The sequence below is a fragment of the Ursus arctos genome, unplaced genomic scaffold (assembly GCF_023065955.2).
Source record: "Ursus arctos isolate Adak ecotype North America unplaced genomic scaffold, UrsArc2.0 scaffold_8, whole genome shotgun sequence".
Lineage (NCBI taxonomy): Eukaryota > Metazoa > Chordata > Mammalia > Carnivora > Ursidae > Ursus > Ursus arctos.
The window spans coordinates 52,170,473-52,193,366 of NW_026623100.1; the positions used below are offsets into that span (position 1 = coordinate 52,170,473).

At 39.4% G+C, this 22,894-nt stretch overlaps 1 protein-coding gene across 7 annotated transcripts in view; it reads right to left on the bottom strand.

Moving 5' to 3' along the window:
• The window catches only part of MTA3 (metastasis associated 1 family member 3), a 154,100-nt gene that overhangs the window by 55,126 nt on the left and 76,080 nt on the right, over window positions 1–22,894 (bottom strand). For all 7 annotated transcript variants that reach the window (XR_003311738.4, XM_026479758.4, XM_026479753.4 and 4 more), the window contains exons 6-8: window positions 20,641–20,758; window positions 10,974–11,076; window positions 7,612–7,711 (exon numbers count right to left, since the gene is read on the bottom strand). Coding sequence is in view for 6 of the 7 variants with exons in the window: in XM_026479758.4 (XP_026335543.1) it covers window positions 7,612–7,711; window positions 10,974–11,076; window positions 20,641–20,758 (321 nt within the window). In the remaining variant the exon portion in view is untranslated. The remainder of the gene's footprint in view (window positions 1–7,611; window positions 7,712–10,973; window positions 11,077–20,640; window positions 20,759–22,894) is intronic.

A 22,894-nucleotide genomic window follows, 5' to 3' on the forward strand; every position in this document is an offset into this window, starting at 1 on the left:
GAGTCAGAAGACCCCAGTATTTGTGAATATTACCTTAAACGAAGGTGCATCAACTATTCAAAGTAATTTCTTCTGGAATGTTGATGGAAGCTCAGTAAGACTTGTGCCATAGCAATAAATAAATCACTTATCTTCCACCCAACTGGGGTAGCCAATTTCATAGAGTTCTATGCCCCTCAGAGAATTCAGGAGCCCAGGAGAAACTGCCCCAAGGCATGCTCTGGAGAGCCACTGCTTGGACACATACATCTGCAATTTATAGAGGTGTGTCTGTTTACCCTCTTGTCAGTAGATAACCCCCTGAAGCAGGACAGGTAGGTTTTATACCACTATTATTCCCAATGCAGATGAGGAAACTCAGGCCAGGTAGGTTAAGTAACTTGCATAAGACTAAATGGATCATAAGCTATACATCCAGGGGGAAAAGCCCGTAGAATCATAAAAGTGTATCCGTTTGTACCCCCACGTTCACAGCAGTATTATTCACAATAGCCAAAAGGTAGAAGCAACCCAAGTTTCTACTGATGGAAGAATGAGCATGATAAAATATTATGCAGCCTTAAAAAGGAAGGAAATGGTGACAGATAATACAATACAGAAGAAGCTGAAGACACTATGCTAAGTGAAATAAGCAAGTTACAGAAGGGCAAATACCATATGGTTCCATTAAACAAAGTACCTAGAATAGTCAAAATCACAGCAACAGAAAGCAGAATGGTGGCTGCCAAGGGCGGGGGAATAGGGAGCTGTTAGTTAATGAGTACAGAGTTTCAGGTGGGGAAGATGAAAACATTCTGGAGATGGACGCCGGTGATGACTGCACGACAATGTGAATGCTTCGTGCCAGAGAACAGTACACTTAAACCTGGTTCAAATGGCAAATTTTACATTGTGCCTACTTGACCACGGGTTTTAAACAAGTATATCCATTGCCTAAAACTTTCCATAATTCCTGGTCTTTAGACTGTGTATGTTCAGCTCTGGTGACACAATGAGGCTAGAATTCAAATTTATAATCACTCTCAGCAAAGAGATGCAGTCAGTAAAGATTTATTAAAATGCTAAGTAACATTTAACAGAAATAACATACTCCAATGACCTACTTTAATAAAGCCTATTGTCTTATGTTGCAGAGATAGAAACTAATTTATTCATTCTCAGATATTTACCGAACACCTAGGATATCAACCAAGAACTACACTTGGTGCTGGGAACTCAACACTGAAGATAATGAGGATGCAGTCACTATACTAATGACTGCCACAAGCTGATATGTAAGGAATGGGAAGAAGACAGCGAGACACACGTTAATGAGATAATCGCAAAAATAAGTGTTTAATTACAAACAACTAACATGGAGGAATGTGGCTGGTTCTCCACATGAGCACATCACGAAGGAACCTGCCTTAGACGGATGCATTAGGCAAGACAGGAAGAAAGATGAAGAGTGAAGGTGGGGCTGTGAGAGCATCCAGGCAAAGGGCAGTGAAGTGGCAGAGATCCTGTGGCGGGAGACAGACCATGGAACCAAAGGACGGCTACAGCCTGGCTGGGTCCCAGAGGACACAAAGTGTCAGGGCAAGGGACTGGAGAGAGGGGCCAGGCAAAACCCCACAGGTTTTTTTGTTTGTTTGTTGGTTTGGGTTTGTTTTGTTTTTGTTTTTGGTTTTGGGTTTTTTTTTTTTTTTTTTTTTTTTTTTTGGTTTTTTTGTTATTTTGTTTTTCTTTTTGACTGTTTCAAGGATCTGGGTTTTCACCCTGAAAGCAATTAAAAGCCACTAAAAGGATGTAAGATAGGAGACAGCAAAATCAGAACCGCATTTTAAAAAGATCAGATAGGAGAACTAGAGATGTTCCAGGATGCAGTGTCCTTCTTACAAAATCAACACAGACTGACCTTTCTCAGAACCAGACTCCGCATCACAGAACCTGTCTCTAGTCCTGATTCTGTCACTAATTAAATATGAATCTTTATATAAGTTACTTCACTATTATCTTTAATATGATCTAACCTTGAAGATTTCTAGGCTCTGAACACTCAAAAAACTCTTTTTCTCAGATCCTGTCCTCCAGCTTGCTTTAGTCCTCAGGGTCCAAGGAAATGAGAAATCTAGTACCTATATGATTACCTGTTCTCCGAGACCGAGGCTCCCTACCAATGCACGTGGCATTCTGCCCCTCCACCCACAGGGTGCAGACCACCAACTACCACTTACTGACCACCTCTGGTGGTCTAGGCCTTCCACCAACTACCACTTACTGACCACCTCTCGGTTTACTTTGTTTTAAGGAATTCTGTTTCCACAAAGGGGAGAAGAGAGGTCAATGCAGGTTGTAAACTGATTTCATTTCTTTCTTTGCATATTGCACAAAGTACACTTTACATTTTTTTTTTAAGATTTTATTTATTTATTTGACAGAGACAGCCAGCGAGAGAGGGAACACAAGCAGGGGGAGTGGGAGAGGAAGAAGCAGGCTCCTAGTGGAGGAGCCTGATGTGGGGCTCGATCCCGGAACGCTGGGATCACGCCCTGAGCCGAAGGCAGACGCTTAACGACTGCGCCACCCAGGCGCCCCTACACTTTACATTTTAATGAAACGAGGGTGAAATCTATAAAGCCTCCACGACAACGTTAATTTTTTAACAATTATAAATCTTACCATGTATCTTAAAGCAGTGTTTGAAATTCAGTCTAGCTATGATTTTAACAGAACTCAAAACAAGGGTGTCAGACCTAGCGATCTGCAGGCAGCTTAATTACCTCCTCCCAAAACATTACTGGTGACTCGACAAGTAGCATACAGAATCTAGGATAAACAGATGCTTCGGATTAGGAATGCTGAAAGCTAACTGCAGTCCTTACAGGAAAAACCATAAAGAAAATCACGTAGAACAGGCCCCCTGAGGTCCTGTAGTTCTAGAACTCTGCCCTCTCTGCAGTGAGAGGTGTACAGATACTCAGTCTGGTCACCTGATGGACACAGGTACTAACTCTATATCTATACAGACCTGAAAACAATGACAGAAAAAGTAAGAATCTGACTCTCCAAATTCGACTGAATGATGAATCTAATTTTCATTTAATGGCACAAAACAACTTACCAGTTTTTCATATGCTCTTTTGGGAAAACAATCTGTAAAGCTCATGTTATCAACATATAATTAATCAATATGCAGCCACTCCCTCTCACTTCTATAGTAATGCCCCAGGATCTTATATGTTAACATCAAAGTAGAAGGCATGATACCACTGGGCAAACAGGATTAAAGGTGCAGGTCACAACATCTGAAATAACAAAGAGCACCTTTTTCTTCCTGCTTTTGTGACTTCTGAAAGATGTCAATTTTATGGCACTGAAAATAATCTCAACCCAAGAACAACATATAGAAAAACTCCAAGTAAAGCTGAACCTGGAGTAGTTAGAGCAGGACACCAAAGCATTTTAATGCTGCAGACAAAAGAGCAGATCTTTGGTGCTGTGTAATCCAAGACAGACAGTAATACAGATTTTTAAACCCACGCCATTTTAACGACAGCGAGAGAGAAGAGGTAATTCGGGAGAGAGAATTCCTCAGAGTCAAGCACAGGTCAAACCCTATCTCTGAAACCAGCTGTACAAACATGACAAAACACAATTCCCTGGGCCTCTGAGTACACTTCTGCTTTAAAAAGTAACAGAGTAGTAAACAATTTAAGATACTAGATGTAATACAGAAGTGGCTTCCCAACTGCTAAATACCAAAGGAGACAAAACAGAAGAAATGAGAACACTGGAGCGTGTGAAAAGCCCCCGCCTAGGAGTATGCAGGCCAGGACTGGGAAAGATACACACAGAATGGTGTTTAGACTAATTAAGGTACATCGGTTGTGCTCTCTTTAAAACGCTTCTTTTACAAACAGCCTTCACGGACAGAAACCAATACTGAATCCAAAAAACTGCCCTCTCCGAAAAAAAATTTGCCCGCTGTGCCACCAGGCACCACCAGTGGGAAGCAGAGAGTCGCTGGCGCAGGATCCCAGAGCCCACGCACCAGCTCTTCACCTGTTCACACCTACCTCCAGGCAAACCAGCCCCCCTGTCACGGAGCTCTGTACTTTCTCAAGAGCAGGCCTGCCCGCCTCACTCCTCAGACAGGGGAGAGGGAACCTCCTGCACTACGACCAGGAGAGCATCTGCACTGAGGATCTGAAAAGCATTCTCGCAGAAGAACAGTGTTAAACCACAAGAGACTGGCTATATAAGTAACGAGTTTGTCCATACAAGCACGGTCGTGCAACATTTAAAAAAAAAAACCTTCCAATTCTTACGATGATGATATGAAAGAGTGTTCATTTTATATTGTTAGGGAAAACATGGTGGGAGGAGGCAAAGTACAAAACTCCCATTTAAATGACTTCCACTATGTGTTAACAAAAGAGTTCACGTGGGACTTATCAGCTTTTTTATAATGTGGTACTTGCGCAGGGACGGACAGATCCACAAAACAGAAGAGAAGAGGTAACAAATCCAGAAGCAGACCTGACCATATCTAAAACCCTGAAATGAGAGAGGAGAAGCATTACAAAATCATGAGGAAACAACCAATTCAATAAAAGGTGTTGGAATGTTTATTTTCCATAGGGGAAAAAAGCACAATGAGACTCCTACACCTCATTCCAGTCTTAAAAATAAACTCCAGATGTATTTATAGTCTTGAATATGAATAACATTTTAAAACTATTAGAAAAAAGTAAAATAATGCAAGTGAAGAATGGACAAAGGATATGAATCTAAAAGACAAAGAAGAAAAACCCTCAAGAGCCAATAAGCATATGAAAACCTGCTTAACCTTACTAAGTAAGAAACACATTAAAATGAGATAAGCATCAGGTTAGTAAAAAATTTTAGCCTGAAAATACACAAAGTTGAAGACAATATAAGAAAATGGATGAGGAAAGAAAAACATTCACTGACTGCTTGTGGGATTATAAATTTCTATTTTAGTGTGCAGAATAACTTGGCTGCATTTGGTCAAATTCAAAGTGAGTGCAGCCCTATGAATCACTATGAATAACTATTCCAATTCACGTTATGGCAGAAAGCTCGCATACATGCTCACAAAGGATATGTGCTGGAATTTTCAAAGCAGCATTATGGGTAGTAGCAAATGAAAAGTGTTTTTAAAGCACGCCAGATGTTCATCGTTAAGAGAATACATAAATAATGTGGTGTCGTAGTCCATGAAGGAGAACTACAAATACTACCCTGTAGCTACAATGAGTGAACTGGGTATGTGTTTATTAACATAGCTAGATGTCAAGAACAAGCAAATAGCAAAATGTCACAGAGTAAATTGAAACACATGCAAAACAATCTTTATGTTGTTTTCAGACACACAAATACACAGTGAAACTAGAAAAACACAGACTAGATACATAGCAGATCTGTTACAGTGGCTGCCTCTTGACAGGAAGCAGGGGTGATGGGCATCAGAGGTATGGAGGGAGGGTGCAGAACAGAACTAGGGACTCAACAGTATAATGGTTGAAATTTTCTTTAATCCAAAGAACTAAAATACTAGCATTTGTTTTAGCTGGCATTATGTGGAGTTTTATTACATTATCCTCTGTACTATTCCGTAATTTGCTGCTATTACTGTTTATAATGCACAAAGAGTGGCCGAAAGGAAATATTACAAAATGGTAAGAAAATTCTACTCTGGGTAATGAGAACAAGACTTTTCTTTTTGGCTGCCTCTGTATTAAATTTGACAATTTTTCAAGAAAGCATACACTGATTTTAGAATTGGGGGAAAAATCTCCTTGAACAGGAAAAAAAATACAAGTGGTGATTAGATTCCATACAGATCTGGTTCACAGAAATATCTAGTGACAGGATTTTGAAGGTTTTTACAAATGTGACACTTGTACCCTCGCTCCTTCAGTAAAGTACTCTACAATTTCTAAGAAACAAAATACAAACCTATTTTGAAACCCCTAAACTTTTATATAAAATATTAATGTACCAATGGAGAAAACAAAACGCGCTCCTATAAACAACAGTCCAGTCTCTGAGAAAGCATAAAGGGGCTGCATATGGCTACAGAATATTCAGAGTATTCATGCTTTCACCATCATCTATAGTGTAAGAAACAAATTTGATGTGCATTCCAGTATGAGTTTTTATATTACTGTTGTTTTTATATTATTATGGCATTTCAAATTGGAATATAACCAGAAAGTAGTAAAACCTATCACTGTATTCCATTCCATCAGAGAACAGACCTGAAACTTGTAGGAGTAGACCTGGGAAAACCTGTGACGGGGTACTGAACATCAGTACTCTAAGTGTGAAGGTTTGGATTAGCACTGAAGAACTTGAGACAAAGAGGAGTGGTCAGGTTTTGGATGTATTTTGAAGGGAGACGTTTTTAGGACTTCTGGGCATTTTATTTGGTAGCGATTATGGTCTGAAGAACTGAAAGGAAGACAGGATTGGAAGATGTATTTAAGTTTATACTATAAATCTCTGAATGATCAATTTAACAGGACCAGAAAAATTATTGCTCACATTTTTTCTGCATATTCTGGGCAAGACCTGCATTTGTGGTCATCATCAACAGAGCACAGTGATGACTTCAAAGAAAGTCACCAGAAACTAGTATTCAGAAGAGGCAGGATGCATAATGTAGTGTCCTGAGTGATGATGTAACCAGCATTAATAAACGGTCTCAGGGAACTGCAGAAGCAAGAAGATCTACATTAATAAACTGGTTGTAAAGAGCCATGGTATTGTGAGGAAAAAAAAAAAAAGGAAACCTTTATTACATGTAATGGCTATTGGTCAAATAATTTAAGCTCGCCAAGCCTTGGTTTTTTCATCTGTAAAATAGGCATCCTACTATGCTTGTCTCAAAGGGCTGTGGTAGTCAAATACAGAGTAACTCGAACTGGCAAAAACCTGCAGGTCCACTTTGCTGGAGGGTGCAGAGAAAGAAGGCAAGCGCCAAGCTCAATGCCTGGCCACAGCAGGCATTAGTGCTATAACCCAAATATGGTAAATTTCTCTTGATCATGAAAGCAAAAAAAGGAAATAGTCTTAGAAGAAGCAACCATCATGTAATGAAATGAAGTACAGAACCAGAACCTCTTTCTAATGAACAGACACGAAAACTTTATTGATACTGAATAATGACATGACAACCAAATAACTCCTATAGCAACAGTTTTAAGAGGTCGTCACGTCCACGAAAAAAGCCCTGTAAAGCATTATATACGATGTACAACGATTTAAGTCCATAGACAGACTACAAGAAAAAAAGCATACAAGTGAAGATGGGTCAGAATGTTAAATTGTCTTCCCCGGAATATTCTTCTCCCATTTCATAGCTACTCCATCAACAGTCATTCTTATTTGTCTCAGCTCACAAACACAAGAGGGGACTTCGGAATGGGACACCCTATCCCCAGTTAACCAATCAGGTGAGCCAAATCAATCTAGCAGTCAGCAGGGCGAAGAGCCAGAAAGTTCTTTCACCAGAAATCGCTCCCATCTACAACATGCGGTACTGGCTTTAAAACTGAAGTAGCAGAGGAAATAATAACCCCTAAATTTCAAAAAGCATCTTACCAGGGTGATGTCTCGCGACGCTGCAGCTGCGCTCATATGCAGACTCGGCTGCCTCACAGAACTGCTGCAATCAAGGGCTCGAGCGAATGTCCCCACAGCACTGAATAAGCCACCAAAACAAAGAGGAAACGTTAAGACTGTTATTTTTTCTATGTTTAAAAAAACAAAACAAAACCATGCATTGGGTAGTGCATGCAAATTGTAAAAGTCGGAGGTGAGGATCTAGGGGCCGCAAGCTGAGGTCTGAGTGTGAGTCTCAGCCTTGTCTCCAACGCATGTTGGGCCTAGGGTGAGATGTCCCAGTTTCTTCCTGTGCAAAGAACAGCGCTGGCCAAGAAGAGCTCTACACATTCGTCTCTGCTACAGTTCCTTTCCGCGGCAGGCGGACTCGTTGCCTTCTTGCCCATGGTGCGGTCATTCAGGGACGATCTCCTGGAGTGGACCGCACCAGGCAATTTGCCTCGGCCACTTCAGAGATAGGGGATGGCACATGGATGGAACCAACCTCTGCCTGCATCTAGCAATCTCAGAAACTTGTCATTCCTGAGTGTATCAGCCTCCAAGAGGTAATCCTCTAAACAGGCTGCAGAGGACTATTTTCCCTGGTCTTTATGGCTGGGGCTCATCTTGGGCAATACTTTTCTTTACACAGGAAGACCGGTAAATTTACATAGGTAAATAACAAACGTAGCTGTCAGGTGGACATGTGCTACGGAGAAAAAATAAAGGAAAGAGAGAAGAAACAAAAAGTCAAACAAGTTCGTGGATGTTTGGGAATCAAGTATCAGATAAAAAGTTATTTTCTGTAAGATTTAGGCATTGACAAGCCAATTTACTATATATGGGTCATTATAAGGAAATGGAGAAAAAGTGATCTGTGTGCCATAAAGAAGGAGGGAAAGACCTATTATGAAATCCATGGAGTAAACAATTTGGTATTGAACTGTGCTAAAAAAAAAAAAAAATGGGAAGTAAATAAGCTGCAGAGTTTGACAATTACTGCAAAACAAGCTCTACTTTTTTATACCCAAATTGTGAATCCCAATGACATTTTTTTCCTTGAAATGAGTTATCATCAATTGTAGCAACCTCTTCCTATGAGGGCTCAAGATATAACAGATTTCCATTAAAACAAACAAAACAAAAAACAATTACAATATTTTTTTCACTTAATGATTCAGAAGGCCTTCCCACAGATAAAGCATGAAATGAACACAAAACTTGCTGCTTGTTGTCTGTGTTTCATTCTATTCCCCTTCTCTTGTATTTTAAGCATGTTGGCTGAGGAAGAAATTTTCTAAATGTTCTAATTAACATATAACACAGGTGCACAAAAGCACACATTGTACAGCTATGCAGTAATTGCAAAGTGAACCCATTCATGTCACTAACACCCAGGGCAAGAAACAGAACGCAACAGAACCCCAAAAGACTCCTCGTGCTCCTTCCTGATCTGTACTCCCTTCCTCTTCCCGAAAGAGAACCACCATAATGGACTCTAACACCATGGGTTAGTTTTGCTCATTGGAGAACTTAATAAAAGCGCATACTATGTACTCTTTTCACATCCAGCTTCTTCTGTTCAAAATATGTTTAGGGACTCACGCATGCTACTGGCCATTCCTGTGTTCCTTCATGTTCCTTGCCATGGAGCATTTCTTTGTATGATGCCCCATCCCCACCCCTGCTCTACTGTTGATGGACGTCTGTGTCCAGTTTGGGGCTACACTGGGTAGTGTCATTGACGCCATCTGTATATGTATCTTCCGGTGCACAGGTGTAGGTATGCTCGTCTGCTGAGTATACATTCAGGAGTGAATGTAAAGGCTGTGTCTCTGACAGCCAAGCGGCCATACCAACTCACACTCCCAGCAGCATGACGCGAGAGTGCTTGCCGCTCCACCCCTATTCCAATGCACTCTTTTAAATTGAACCCTTCTGGTGGGATGTGCAATGGTATCTGATTATGGTCTTAATTTGTATTTAGAAGATCTTTTTTTAAACAAAAATTGAAAAAGGCACAGGTGCATCTCTTTAGTGTCTCTCATGCTGGCTTCAAGAAAAAAAGGAAATGTTATGGTCCTTGGCAATGAGGAAAATGAAAAAACAATGAAAATCAAACTTGAAATCGCAATGTCTACTAAATAATCCCAGATCTGGGTAACCTGTCTAGAGTCTCCACCACTGATTCATCTCCACTCCCAAATCTTCAATCTCATCTATCCACTGGACTGGCTTCCCCAACTATGTACTCCAGGTGTCCATCTGATGACCAGTGGCTAGGTGTGTGGCCGCTGGAGCCTGAGCGCCTAGCCGCCAACGTGTTGTGTGACTTCCATGGAGACAGGCACTATGAACAGTGTTAAAGGCGGGCTGAGGCCCTTTTTTCCTTTGTGTTATGATAAAAATTAGAGAACATAATGAAGACCCTTCTATTCATGTCTATATCTGTCTAATATTTTGCCATTTTTTGTCCATTTTTTAAGGAAATAAATACTAGAAATTTTAGAACCTCTTATACACATTCCCAGAACTCATACATACATACATAAGCATATGCATCTATATGCCCATTCATGAAATAAGACATTGTTTGTACATTATAAAACTCTTTATAAGTGATCATACGGTGTGTATCCTCACTCAACATTATTTTTGAGATTTATCTCTTTGCTATATATCCCTCTAATTCATTCATTTTCATTGTTGTAAAGTAATATTCCACCACTGAATATGCCTCATTCACTTATCGATTTTTCCACTATTTACAATGCTATGATAATCGCATTTACCTTCTGCTTTGCAGTAATTCCCCCATGAGCATCATTTACTTTTATAATTGAAAAATAAAAATAAATTTTTGTCCCATTCATTTTCTTAAAGGGGGCGGGGGTAGGTGGTGGGGGGAGCCACTCAGGCAGCCAGACTTAAAGCTCTCAAAGGAAAACCATATATATGCTTGGCAATAGGCCCCACTCATATGCAAGCACCGTAAGAGGAATTTGAGGTGCACATTATTACTGACACCTGAATAATCCCTGTCCAGACTAAAGGAGGAAACTGCTCTAATTAAAGATAAGGGATTTCAGGTGTTGAATTTCATTTATACTGTTCCTTAGTGCTCAAATTTTTACAGGAAGCATTATTATTTTTATTAGTAAATTAATAAATCTATTCTCAAACAAAAACTAAAGGTTACATATTTAGGAAGTGGTGTGATACATAATTAGGTCTTCTTACATAACTAGAAAAAGAACACAACCAACGGAAAAGGTAGAATACAAGGAAAGGAATATACATACACCTATAAATTCTTTTCTAAAAAGAAAAGATACTGTTTGACTCAATAGTGCCAAACTTACCGTGCTACAACTAAAAACTGGTCAATCTGTCGATCTGTAAGTGGGCTATTTGGATCCCAAACTTTAACTTCCAATTTGGACTGTTCCCTCTCATCTGATTCTCCTGTCCAAGAACAAAGGAAATGGAGTCTTGTTACTTAACAAGGCAACTGTCAAACACGGGGTTGTGATCACCATAGCATTCACAATGTAAGGTCAATGTTTGTGGTTCTGGTACATTCTTTCAGACGGTAAATGGACAACACTTTGTAAAGTGAACTGATAATAATACAACCAAACTAACCATGAGATCTTCATTTAGTCATAACCTTTATTTTCTGAGTACGTGCTGCACGTGTGCGGCACCAAGCCTCATACTGAGGGATATGAAGACAAAAAGAAAGCACTCCTGCCATGAGACACTTTCACTACATTAAAACTAACGCGTAAGTAACCATGATATAAACGAAAAGAAACAGATGTCATAAGAGACACACAGAAATGGCTGTAAGTGGGGTGCCTGGGTGGCTCAGTCAGTTAAGTGTCCGACTCTTGGTTTTGGCTCAGGTCTTGATCCCAGGATTGTGAGACGGAGCCCTGTGTCAGGCACCGTACTCAGTGGGGAGTCTGCTTGAGACCCTCTCTCCCCCTCTGCCCCTCCTCTCCTTCCCCCTAAGAGAAAGAAAGAAAGAAAGAAAGAAAGAAAGAAAGAAAGAAGAGAGAGAGAGAGAGAGAGAGAGAGAGAAAGAAAGAAAGAAAGAAAGAAAGAAAGAGGGAGGGAGGGAGGGAGGGAGGGAGGGAGGGAGGAAGGAAGGAAGGAAGGAAGGAAGGAAGGAAGGAAATGGCTGTAAGATTCTGAGGATTAGAGAAATCACTTCAGACTAGTTCGTGAATGGTGTCATAAAGGGGGTGGCATTTCTGCTAAGAACTGAAGGGTCTGAGGGGTGCCTGGGTGGCTCAGTTGGTTAAGCAAATGACTCTTGGTTCGGCTCAGGCCAAGATCTCAGGATTGTGAGACCAAGCCCGCACTGGGCTCCACACTCAGTGCAAGTCTGCTTGGATATTCTCTCCCTCTGCTCGCACTTTCCCTCGCTCAAATAAATAAATAAGTATTAAAAAAAAAAGAAAAAGAACCAAAGGGTCTGAGTGCACTGGCAAGGAGCAGGACTTAAAGAAATGAGAACGTGAGCAAGATCATGTGGCTTTCAAATGTGAGAGAGAGAAAAGCAGCTCTTTTTGTCCAGAGCACATTAAGAGGAATGGGAGAAGATAACTAAGAGAAGAGGGTTATGAACATATAACTGAAGATTCTACACAGATTTTATTTGGAGGTAATGAGAGGCACTAGCCTTTTCAGTAGGAGGGCGACAAGACCACAACCAAACTTCGCATCTCGCAGTGAGCAATGGTATGTGATTGGTTTTACAGAGCTACCTGATGAAGACAAAATATGGTACTGACAGCGACGAGAGCGCCAAGAGATCTATGTAGCGGGCAGATTTCAAGTCTTGAGAAGTGCACTGGTAGGGCGGGCATGAACAGGAAGCAGGAACGCTAGCGGAGGTGAGGGCTGAGCAAAAGACTGACAATAAAACAGGATGCTTTGTTTTAGAAATCTCTCACAAGGAGATATAACTGTCAGGAGGGACGCAATGTCCAGAGAAAGGATAGTAAAGGAAAAGAGACTTGGGAGGCAGTTGGGAGTTTGATTTACAGCTATGGATTTCTTATTAGGCTGGGGGCTGGGTGTGCTGTGTTTTACTTTTGATCACTGCATCGATAACATGAGGCAGACTGCTCTGCACTGACTGATACACTCTAGCTAAACATCCCTGGTGACTGACAAACACTGGCTATGAGGCTCTACTCAGCTCAGTCCTGGTAGAGGAGCCAGCAGGTATCAGAGGCTCAGCAGGAGAAAGGGGTGGGGGAGGGCGGCAGACCCAGCCTTTCCACCTGCAGTCTCCCAAGTCAGCCCCCACTGTCAGGGTGGGGCTTGCCCAGCTTGCCCCTTGTTCAAAGGCAGGTAACCACAGAGCCAATCTCCACCCCCAACAAAACAGAGCAAGTACTAGGCCAAAGAGATCTAAAGTGTCTGAAAGGATTTCACTTTTCATTGTTTTTGATTACAATTCTCAGCCATCTAAGCCAAGACATTCAACATTACCTGTTAAAACCCCAAAAATGTGCAAGCTGCAGGAAACTGGAGAAGGTTAGAACGACACACTTAGACTTCCCTGTAATCTCTGAATAATAAAACTTAAGATAAATAGTCATGGTAAAATGGTAAAAAAGATAATGATAAAATGAAATCAAGATGATTAAATGATGATGCATTCAGTATTAAGCCCGTTACACTATATACTCCAGAATGTCATGGTAAAACCGATCTTTACTTTCAAATTCGAGTTAGTTGATACATTTCAGTCCCACCCACACATTGTGCAGCGTACAGCAGAAATATAATTCACTATAAGAATTCAAATAAATCTGCTGCAAACAATAATAAAACATTCTTGGATGCATTCATACTAATACCTAAAATGCAGACAATACCATGGGATGAGAACAAAAATAGCAGCAACAACAACAACAAAAGAATAAATATAGAAGTGTTCCATATCAAACAGTCCATACTCAGCTAATGAGAATTCCCCATTTTGGATTCACCATATAATTAATTACATTTGTATCACAGTGTGATCACTTTTTCACAGGGGAAAACCTTTTAAGAACCTCTTTTATAAACCTATTTAGAATCTATAAAACTAAATTTTCAGTTAAGCTAGCAGTAATCTTTGGAATGGTCTTAGTAATTGTGGTGTGAGCCAGAAAGGACCAAGATTAATTTCATGATCTGGTCATGTTCATTCTAGTCAATGTAATAATCTCACTTCCAACCTCCATTTATGATAATCTGCACAACTCCAATCTAGTCCCACACCAGCCCATGAAAATCTTCCTAATCTCTGAGTTCTTAAAAAAAATAAATAAAATAGGGTTTATGGGGGGGGGGGGACAACTTTGAAAACCTATTAAACTTGGTAACCAGAGTATTAAAAAAAAAAGGAATAATCATTAATACAAATACTAGCACAGTCAAGTTTCCACCACCACTTGCAACAAAACCAAAGGCTGGTCGACCCTATATCTCCTTAAACCCCGGTCTCACACTTCTTCCACTGAGATGTAGGTCACTGTATACGGTTTCTACAAAATTAAAAAAAAAACAGGGTGTAGGGTTTCTTTTTAACACTGGGTGAAATGTCTTCAAACCTCCCTTCATCTTAACTCTTAAGCTTCCCCATATAGTTTTACCATAGTGGAAAGTGCCACCGATTTTGAGGCCACTAAACCAGCCACTACCTGCACTAAAGGAAAGCACTTCTTGTAGAATTTCCATCTTTTTTCTCTTCAACTCTCTTTACCTGTAAGAATACTTGCTTCCCTGATTGCTGGGAGAAGTCTCCTATACACTGACCCAACTTCCACACTATAATGATTATTTCCCTATTTATCAACTGCACATGAACTAATCCAAGTTTCAAGAGCACATACTGTAGCTGAAGAGGCTATACTAATTCTTTAATTCTCAAAGACAGATAACTCCCCAAATCCCCAAGTATCCACAACAGTTATGTAATTAGTAGCAGCAGGCAGTGGGGGCCAGGGGAGAGGCAGCTGCAACAGTGAACGAGGACAGTCAGGTGCTACGAGAAATGCTTTACAGGAATTACTTTATCGGATCATCACATACACCATCGTTAAAGAGGAGATAATGGGGACTTCGCGGGGTTAGCTTTCCACAGGTTACTCAGCTAAACAGATTACTGCCAGGTTTTACCCAAATCCATAAATCCAGTCATTTTAGTTTATTAATTTAATGTTATAATACTTTTTAGCAGTTACAAATTTTAATTTAATATGTAAATAGATTTTTCTTAAAATTTCAGTATTACAATGAAATAATACAGTGAAGAAATAATTCAAAACTCCCACCAGCACATCTTTTTCAATGGCAAGTTCTTTAGGTGGTTATTCAAACTCAATACAAGATTTAAAATCTCAAAGAAACTTTCACCTTCCTTTGCAAACTACATACCGATCTTTCCAGAGCTCAAGAGTTTGTTAGCTGGTGGGGAGCCATAAGTGAATTTAAAAATTCTGAAGCTACAAAAAGATGTATTCGCTAGCAAGACAAATGCCACAATGTCTTAGACTCCATCGAGACACATCTACAAACAAAGCAAGCCTGTAATACACTCTGGCATGGTGCGATGCTGCTGCCTACTCAAGGTATTAACTCAAGTTCTATGGCCCATGCCAGTGCAAATCAGAATCTGGCCACTGGTCAAAATGTACCCACTCAAGAGCATCAAAAGGGTTAGTAAACCCAGACTGCAGCAAGTCCTAAGTATCTGTTCTTGAGTACGACATTTTCTACTATTTAATTTCCCTGCAAACAGGTACTAGCTACGATCGGAGTTTCAATGACGTAATGTCCATGTTTCTCAAGAGTGGTTTAACTGCTGGTGACCTATTTGCCACCCTACACGCTTCTCCCCTGAAAATACATTAATTACAAAAAAGGAAGGGGGTTCTTTAAATCTTGCATCTAGTTAGTTGCCTGATTACAAGTGAAATGGAACATGTTGGATATGCCAAATGCTTTAGGCTGAAATAAGAATCCAAAGGGACTTCTTCATTTATGATGAAAAATATGGTGTTTTTCTTTGTTAAAGATGAATACTTACAGCTAACAAATTATAAACTTAAAAATAAACTTAACAAGAAATGTATAAAATCTATATGACTAAATCTATATTAAGAAAAACAAAACAAAACCACAAGACCCAAAAGTAGCCTTGAACAAAGACATCCCTCATTTCTAATTAAGATTTTTCAAAACCATCAAAAGTCTGTTCTCCCTAAATTAACTTAAAAATTAACTGAAACTCCAATAAACATAGTAAGGAAGATTCAAGCTGATAATGAAGTTTATTTGGAAAAATAAAAGGAGAATTAGCCTCACCAGATATTACCACACACTACAAAGCTGCTATAATTAAAACAGTGAGTTACTAGAACATTACCAAACCAGTGAGACACAATAAAAACCTCAAAACAGACCCACGCAGACCCACAGAAACAGACTCAATATTATGAAATGACCCGTTACCTCCCAAAGTAATAGAAAATATTAATACAATTTCAATCAGAATTCTAATGAAATCTGGGAAGGAAGAATGTTGACTAACTGATAAAAAAAAGTCAACAGTCAGGGGCACCTGGGTGGCTCAGTTGGTTAGGTGACTGCCTTTGGCTCAGGTCATGATCTCAGGGCCCTGGGATCAAGCCCCGTGTTGGGCTCCCTGCTCAGAGAGGAACCTGCTTCTCCATCTCCCTCTGCTGCTCCCCCTGCTTGTGTTTTCCTGCTCTCTGTCAAATAAATAAATAAAATCTTAAAAAAAAAAAAAATTCAACAGTCAGGAAAAAATCTCTGAGATGAGACACCTCCCCACCCTGCCACACACACAAGAAATTTTAAGGAACAAAGAGGGGACACTTACCCTACTATGAAACATGTAATAAGAGACAGATAAACTTGGATCTATCACACAACAAAACACTGAATATAATTTCATGGATCTCAATAGAATAGTTATGTAACAAACAGGGAGAACATATTAAATTAGTAACAATGTTTGACAGTGGGCAAGGAGGGATGATCTGAGGGACTACGCCTGTTTGTTTTCAGTATACTTGCACTTTCTACCATTTCAGTATACTTGCACTTTCTACCACAATTCCTATTATTTGCAATAAAGTAATTTTAAAATCTAAAAAATGGGGGGGCACCTGGGTGGCTCAGTCGTTAAGCATCTGCCTGCAGCTCAGGTCATGATCCCAGCGTTCTGGGATCGAGCCCCACATCGGGCTCCCTGCTCAGTGGGAAGCTTGCTTTCCCTCTCCCACTCCCCGCACTCGTGTTCCCTCTCTCGCTGCCTCTCTCTCTGTCAAAGAAATAAATAAAAATCTTTTTAAAAAAAATCTTAAAAATGGGAAGAAGCAAAGAGAATACAGTGGAGCCCCATTGTTACGCTATGTTGCAAAGGGACTTCGTCCTACGCACTTCTAACTTGTACGGCTTCTCTGGCAATTCTGTGTGATGAAGAGACAGGACTCTAGGAGTGGAGTACCAAACAGCGGACTTCAGTGTGTCCTTCTGTCAATCCTAAGGTTCACGGGGATATCTTGAGAGATCCAATGGGACCTTCTCTCCTACCTCACCCACAACAACCTGGTTTTTCTTATTTTATTTAAGGTCATGCTGTGTAGTGTTTCATTAGGAGAAAGTATTCTATTACCTAAATAAAGTTTATAAACCACCCACCCAGAAGACTGCCAGCAGAAACACTATGTTAAAGGTAATTAATACTTGTTAAAGAACTATGAAAGATCTATTACATTAATGAACATTTAATCACATTTTCTAAATATAAAGTATGCCTTTGTCAGATAACTCCCCAAATGCCACAAGCTGTTAAGAATCATTCCTCTTACCCAGAAGAACTTCAAGTCCATTTTGAGAAGAACTGTAGAATAAATTATTGCATTTTATGTATCATTTTGTTTCCTAAAATCATTTTTTAAAATTCTAATCTAGGTAGATATGCTTTCCAAATTACGTAACTTTAACCAGCTTTTATGCCTTTCAGGGGTAAATACCATATTTTAAATAGTCTTTCAGATAAACAGGATCTTGTGATCTGATTCTTCTGCCTACTGTTACTTGAAACATCCAACTTCATTACTTGGTTCAGCATTTATCCATGAGCAATACGCAAAAACTTCCAGGCTTTCCATACACCAAGGCTTATGCTCAGTGCTTAAGGGAGAACCACACGATCAACATCTCAGGTGTTGATTTTTAAATTTCTGAAGTCAAATAATAAAAAGTAGTATAGGGGCGCCTGGGTGGCACAGCGGTTAAGCGTCTGCCTTCGGCTCAGGGCGTGATCCCGGCATTCTGGGATCGAGTCCCACATCAGGCTCCTCTGCTATGAGCCTGCTTCTTCCTCTCCCACTCCCCCTGCTTGTGTTCCCTCTCTCGCTGGCTGTCTCTATCTCTGTCAAATAAATAAATAAAATCTTTAAAAAAAAAAAAAGTAGTATAAAAGATAGTATGAGTGACCTATGTACACAGTTCAAAGACAGGAGGAATGAGGGTTCAGGGAGGAGTGACAAAGGCTGCGTAGGGGATGCAGGACTTGGGCTGGGTGTCCATGCACACATGGGCACAAGGGACCTTCCTGGCTTTTGGCCTGTGCACAGATGGACTTGCTGAACTATCTCACTAGGAACATATACCTCTGTTCAAAACTCACAGAACTGTACACTAAAAAGGGTGGGATGTACTACATATAAATTATACCTTACTCAAAGCAAGGGAAAAACCCACCTGTAAACGACTACCTGGAAGACAATTCAGCATTTTGTATAAAATTTCAAACACGAGCCATATGACTCACCAATTCTACTTTATTTGCCAGTTATATCCAGAGTACAAAATTACCCATTATTCGCACGACAGCATTGTTTGTAAAATTTAAAAATCAAGTTCTTAAAAAATAAAATAATATTTAGTGAACACTTAGGTACAGTGATTAAGTCTAACTTCAAATATTAAGGACTAAAAATATAAAAATTACTTCTGGAAGATAAGTTGATTTGTATAGATAAGAATGCCAATAAATGTAATTTCTCAACCTATAATAAACTGGTTCACTATACCCAGTCTGTTCAAAATCATTTCCAAACACAGGTGAGCACAGACACAGCGTGCTCTTCTTCAAGCTGAATCTTAATGACTGACCTTTCCTGGTATTTAAGTTCGTGAAAACAAAGATGTCTGTAGCCTGGCATCACTGACAGCCACCACTGACACCAATGTATACTACAGTTCACAAACTCTATCTTGATTATCTGTTGATTTAACTTTTCTGCATATATTTTCTAAGAAGTTGGCAAGGTAAAGAGAGAAGAACCAATGAAAGAACATATATATATATATATATGTGTGTGTGTGTGTGTGTGTGTGTGTTTATTTAATAATCTCTGCTCCCAACGTGGGGCTCAAACTCACAACCCTGACTTAGATCAAGAGTCACACGCTCCTTTGACTGAGCCAGCGAGGTGCTCCTGGAAGAACTCATATGTTTTAATAATCAGAGGCAAAAACAAAAGTGGAGGCCTTTCTGTGAATAATGCAAATCATAAAAGGCCTTAAAGGAAAAGACTAATAAATTCTAAATTTCTGTATGACAAAAAAAAAAAAAAACATTTAAATTTAAAATCACTATTAAAAATTTTTTTAATGAAATAATTAAGTGTATGTGTGGAGGGGTGTTTGCAATATTTATAGACAAAGGGTAAATACTTCTGTGTTTACTTACCTTTAATAGTCAAAGAACTCTTGCCAACACATATAAAAAACCCGTAAGACAATGAAATATCAAAATGTGGGGAGAAAATGGAAGGTGAAAAAAATCCCTCACAATCAGCGTTGGTGAAAGCACCTGGTTCTTTCACATGTACAGTAACACAACTTTTTGAAGAACAAAGGAGCATTTTCAATATGTAAAATGTATATACCATTTCACTTCCAAGAAGTTATGCCTGAAAAAATATTTATGCAGCACAAATACATGTGTAAGTTTTCTAGCAGCATCAATTTGTAGCATCGCAAAACGTAAACACCTAACAATCTATCAACAGGGGACTAGAAGAGGGAATGACAGTACATCTGAGCAAATGTAAGACCTGCAGGGTCACTGAGAAGAATAAAAGTCACACTACTCCTGTGCAAAGGTGCTAAAGAAAGATACACTGTTAACTGAAAAGAGCAGTGGCAGAGAAACAGTCGTGGGTGGGGGGGCAGGCCAGTGTGAACACAGTGAAAACAACCACAGGCATGAAATGGGGTCGGCAACGAAGGAAAGGGGATGGTGTTCACTCCTACATGAAACATTGCTATGTTTTACTTTTTTATTAAGAATGTTTTACTTTTTAAAATCAGAAAATAAAGGTTTTAGTGTACAGTCATAACAAGAGAAAGGAAAGGTAGGTCCTGCTAAGATGTTTTTAATATGTAAAGCTCTGAATCTGTCCAGTACATAAACTACCCAGATTAGCCCAAATCTCCACCAAAATGTAACTGTTCACCAGATTCCAGACACCTCAGATAGATGACTTAAGGGCATTCAGGACCTCAAGGCATGTATGTGTCACATTAAGACACAAGTTCAACAATACGAACATTCTTAAAGTTGCATTTAAAAGGAAAACACAGTGGCACCAGATTGGTTAAGTGTCAGACTCTTGATCTTAAGAGTCGAGAATTCAAGGCCCATGTTGGTCTCCACGCTGGGCATGGAGCCTATTTAAAAAAATTAAATTAAATTTAATTAAATTAAAGGAAAACCCAGCCAGAAAACTCATAAAAATGTAAAATAAATAAATAACTGCTGAAATTATTTTGTTGCTATTTGTTGTATTTCTACAAGTGGAAGAACTTTTAACTTTTATACTTCAGCCTAAAAGTTTCCTTTCCCAGATGAGGAAAAGAATATTTGAGTTTCAAGACACACTTGTTTTCATAGGACTTGAAACCCAAAGGAAAACATACCTTCTAAGAGCATCTCTGGAATGTCTGCTTGATATCTAGGCCCCACTCTGATTTCACCTTTGTCAGCTAACAGTGTTTTCACTGAAGGGTCATAGACCAATGAGTAGAAAAAGGTGTCCTGAAAAAAAAAATGACAGAACATATTTAGGTAAACTTAATTCCTTCTACTTTTTATAAAGCAATAAGGCCAATGTCATGATAATGAAACCATAAAACTTCAGAGAGTATGTAAGATTTCATTTTTGTGAATAAATTCATAGATCTTGAAGAAGAAAACGATGTCATCATGTAAAACATTGTAAAATTAAATCAAGAAAACTAAATACCTTAAAATAAAGGTAGACTATACCTTTGTTGTTTTGTTGTTCATTTTAGTCTAAAAGAAAACCATTTAACAGCTCTAATACAAGATTCTGAAAAGCTAGCAGAGCTAAGCTGTAAGTCAAAGTAAGACACCTGAAATCGAGCAATCACTTCAATCTCTAAAGCTCACTCGGAACAAACAGGGAGGACCAGGCACCCTTTTAACTAAATGTGTCCATCCACATTTTATCAAAACGTTAAAATGCATACACATCTAACATTAAATAAAGTTTAGAAGAGTTGAGCTTATATGCAGTTTACTGATTAAATGTCACATTGTATTATTTAAATATCTATTAATTCTAATTCTGCAGTTCTCTTTTAAATCCTGAAGCACTCATATTTATATATAAATAGGTATATAAACATATCTATACCTACCACTACCAGCACACCAACTTTCCAAGGTCCTTTAAAATGAAAAAGGCCCTAGTTATTAAGCCTAAAGGATAAAATGACCAGGCCACCAGGCCTTTGCTGAATTCTGCAAAACCATTGGCTGTCTTATAAAGTCTTGTCCCTGCTTCCTGCTATGACTTTGAGGGTCATCTACGGCGGGACTCTCTGCATTACATCTTGGAGGGGGCTGTTTCTACCATTAGCACTTTACCAAGACCCTGGTGAGCAAGCGCAAATAAGAGAGAATCTGCCAGATTGTAAAGCTTTCTCTTTTCCGGATCTTACAGACTGTGATAAAGGGAAAGGAGAGAAGCAGACGAGGTGATACCATCCACTCAGAAACTCTGCACTGTTTTAACCATGGGTCACTGTCAGAAGAGAAGCTTCAACAATAAAACTGCCAATAAGACATAACAAATGCATATAAAAAATGCTACCCAGGGAAAAGAAAAATCTGCAGAATATAAATCAACCTAACCTGCTTAATAGGTTGATTGGGGTGATCAATATGTTATCAGAATGATGTGTTTCTGAAGACAGGAGCACCAAAGAATGTTGGTAGGTGACTAAAGCTACTGCCACTGGCACAGCATCGTTTTTTTTTTTTTTTTTTTTTAAAGATTTATTTATTTATTTATTCGACAGAGATAGAGACAGCCAGCGAGAGAAGGAACACAAGCAGGGGGAGTGGGAGAGGAAGAAGCAGGCTCACAGCGGAGGAGCCTGATGTGGGGCTCGATCCCATAACGCCGGGATCACGCCCTGAGCCGAAGGCAGACGCTTAACCGCTGTGCCACCCAGGCGCCCTACAGCATCGGTTTTAAAAGAGGACACACTTCTGGTCACTTTTATTCTGTAAAATATGTTAGCACAGTGTTCTATAAAAATAGGATTTTGGCATACTTGACAGTAAAATGAGATAAATTATTACTTAGGGCCACATAGACTTAAGGCTCCTTAAATTTGGGGCTCCTGGGTGGCTCCGTCAGCTAAGCGACTGAGTCTTGATTTCAGCTCAGATCATGATCTCAGGGTTGCGAGACTGAGCTCCGCGTCAGGCTCTGTGCTGAACGTGGAGTCTGTTTAAGATTCTCTCTCTCTCTTCCTCTGCCCCTCCCCTGCTTGCACTCACTCATATGTGCTCTCTCTCGCTCTCTTAAAAAAAAAAAAAAAAAAAAAAAAAAAAAAGGACTCCTTAAATTTATATGTGCTGCATGATATGGGAGATTGTTTAAAATGTAAATATAGTTTTTCAAGAAGTAAAAAATCGTGATTAGGAAGTTGTCCTTTGCGTTACCATCTTCAAATATGCCAATCTCAGTATTTTAAAAACCAGATTTTCTCAAGGATGGTCTTATAACAGATAAAGCAGTAAAAAGTTTTAAAAAAAAAAAGTGTTTTTCAAATTGAAAAAAGAATATAACGTAAGCAGTTTTATTTTTACTAAACTCCCTCTGAATAAAAAAAAGTTTTCCTCAAATACACTGCCAGA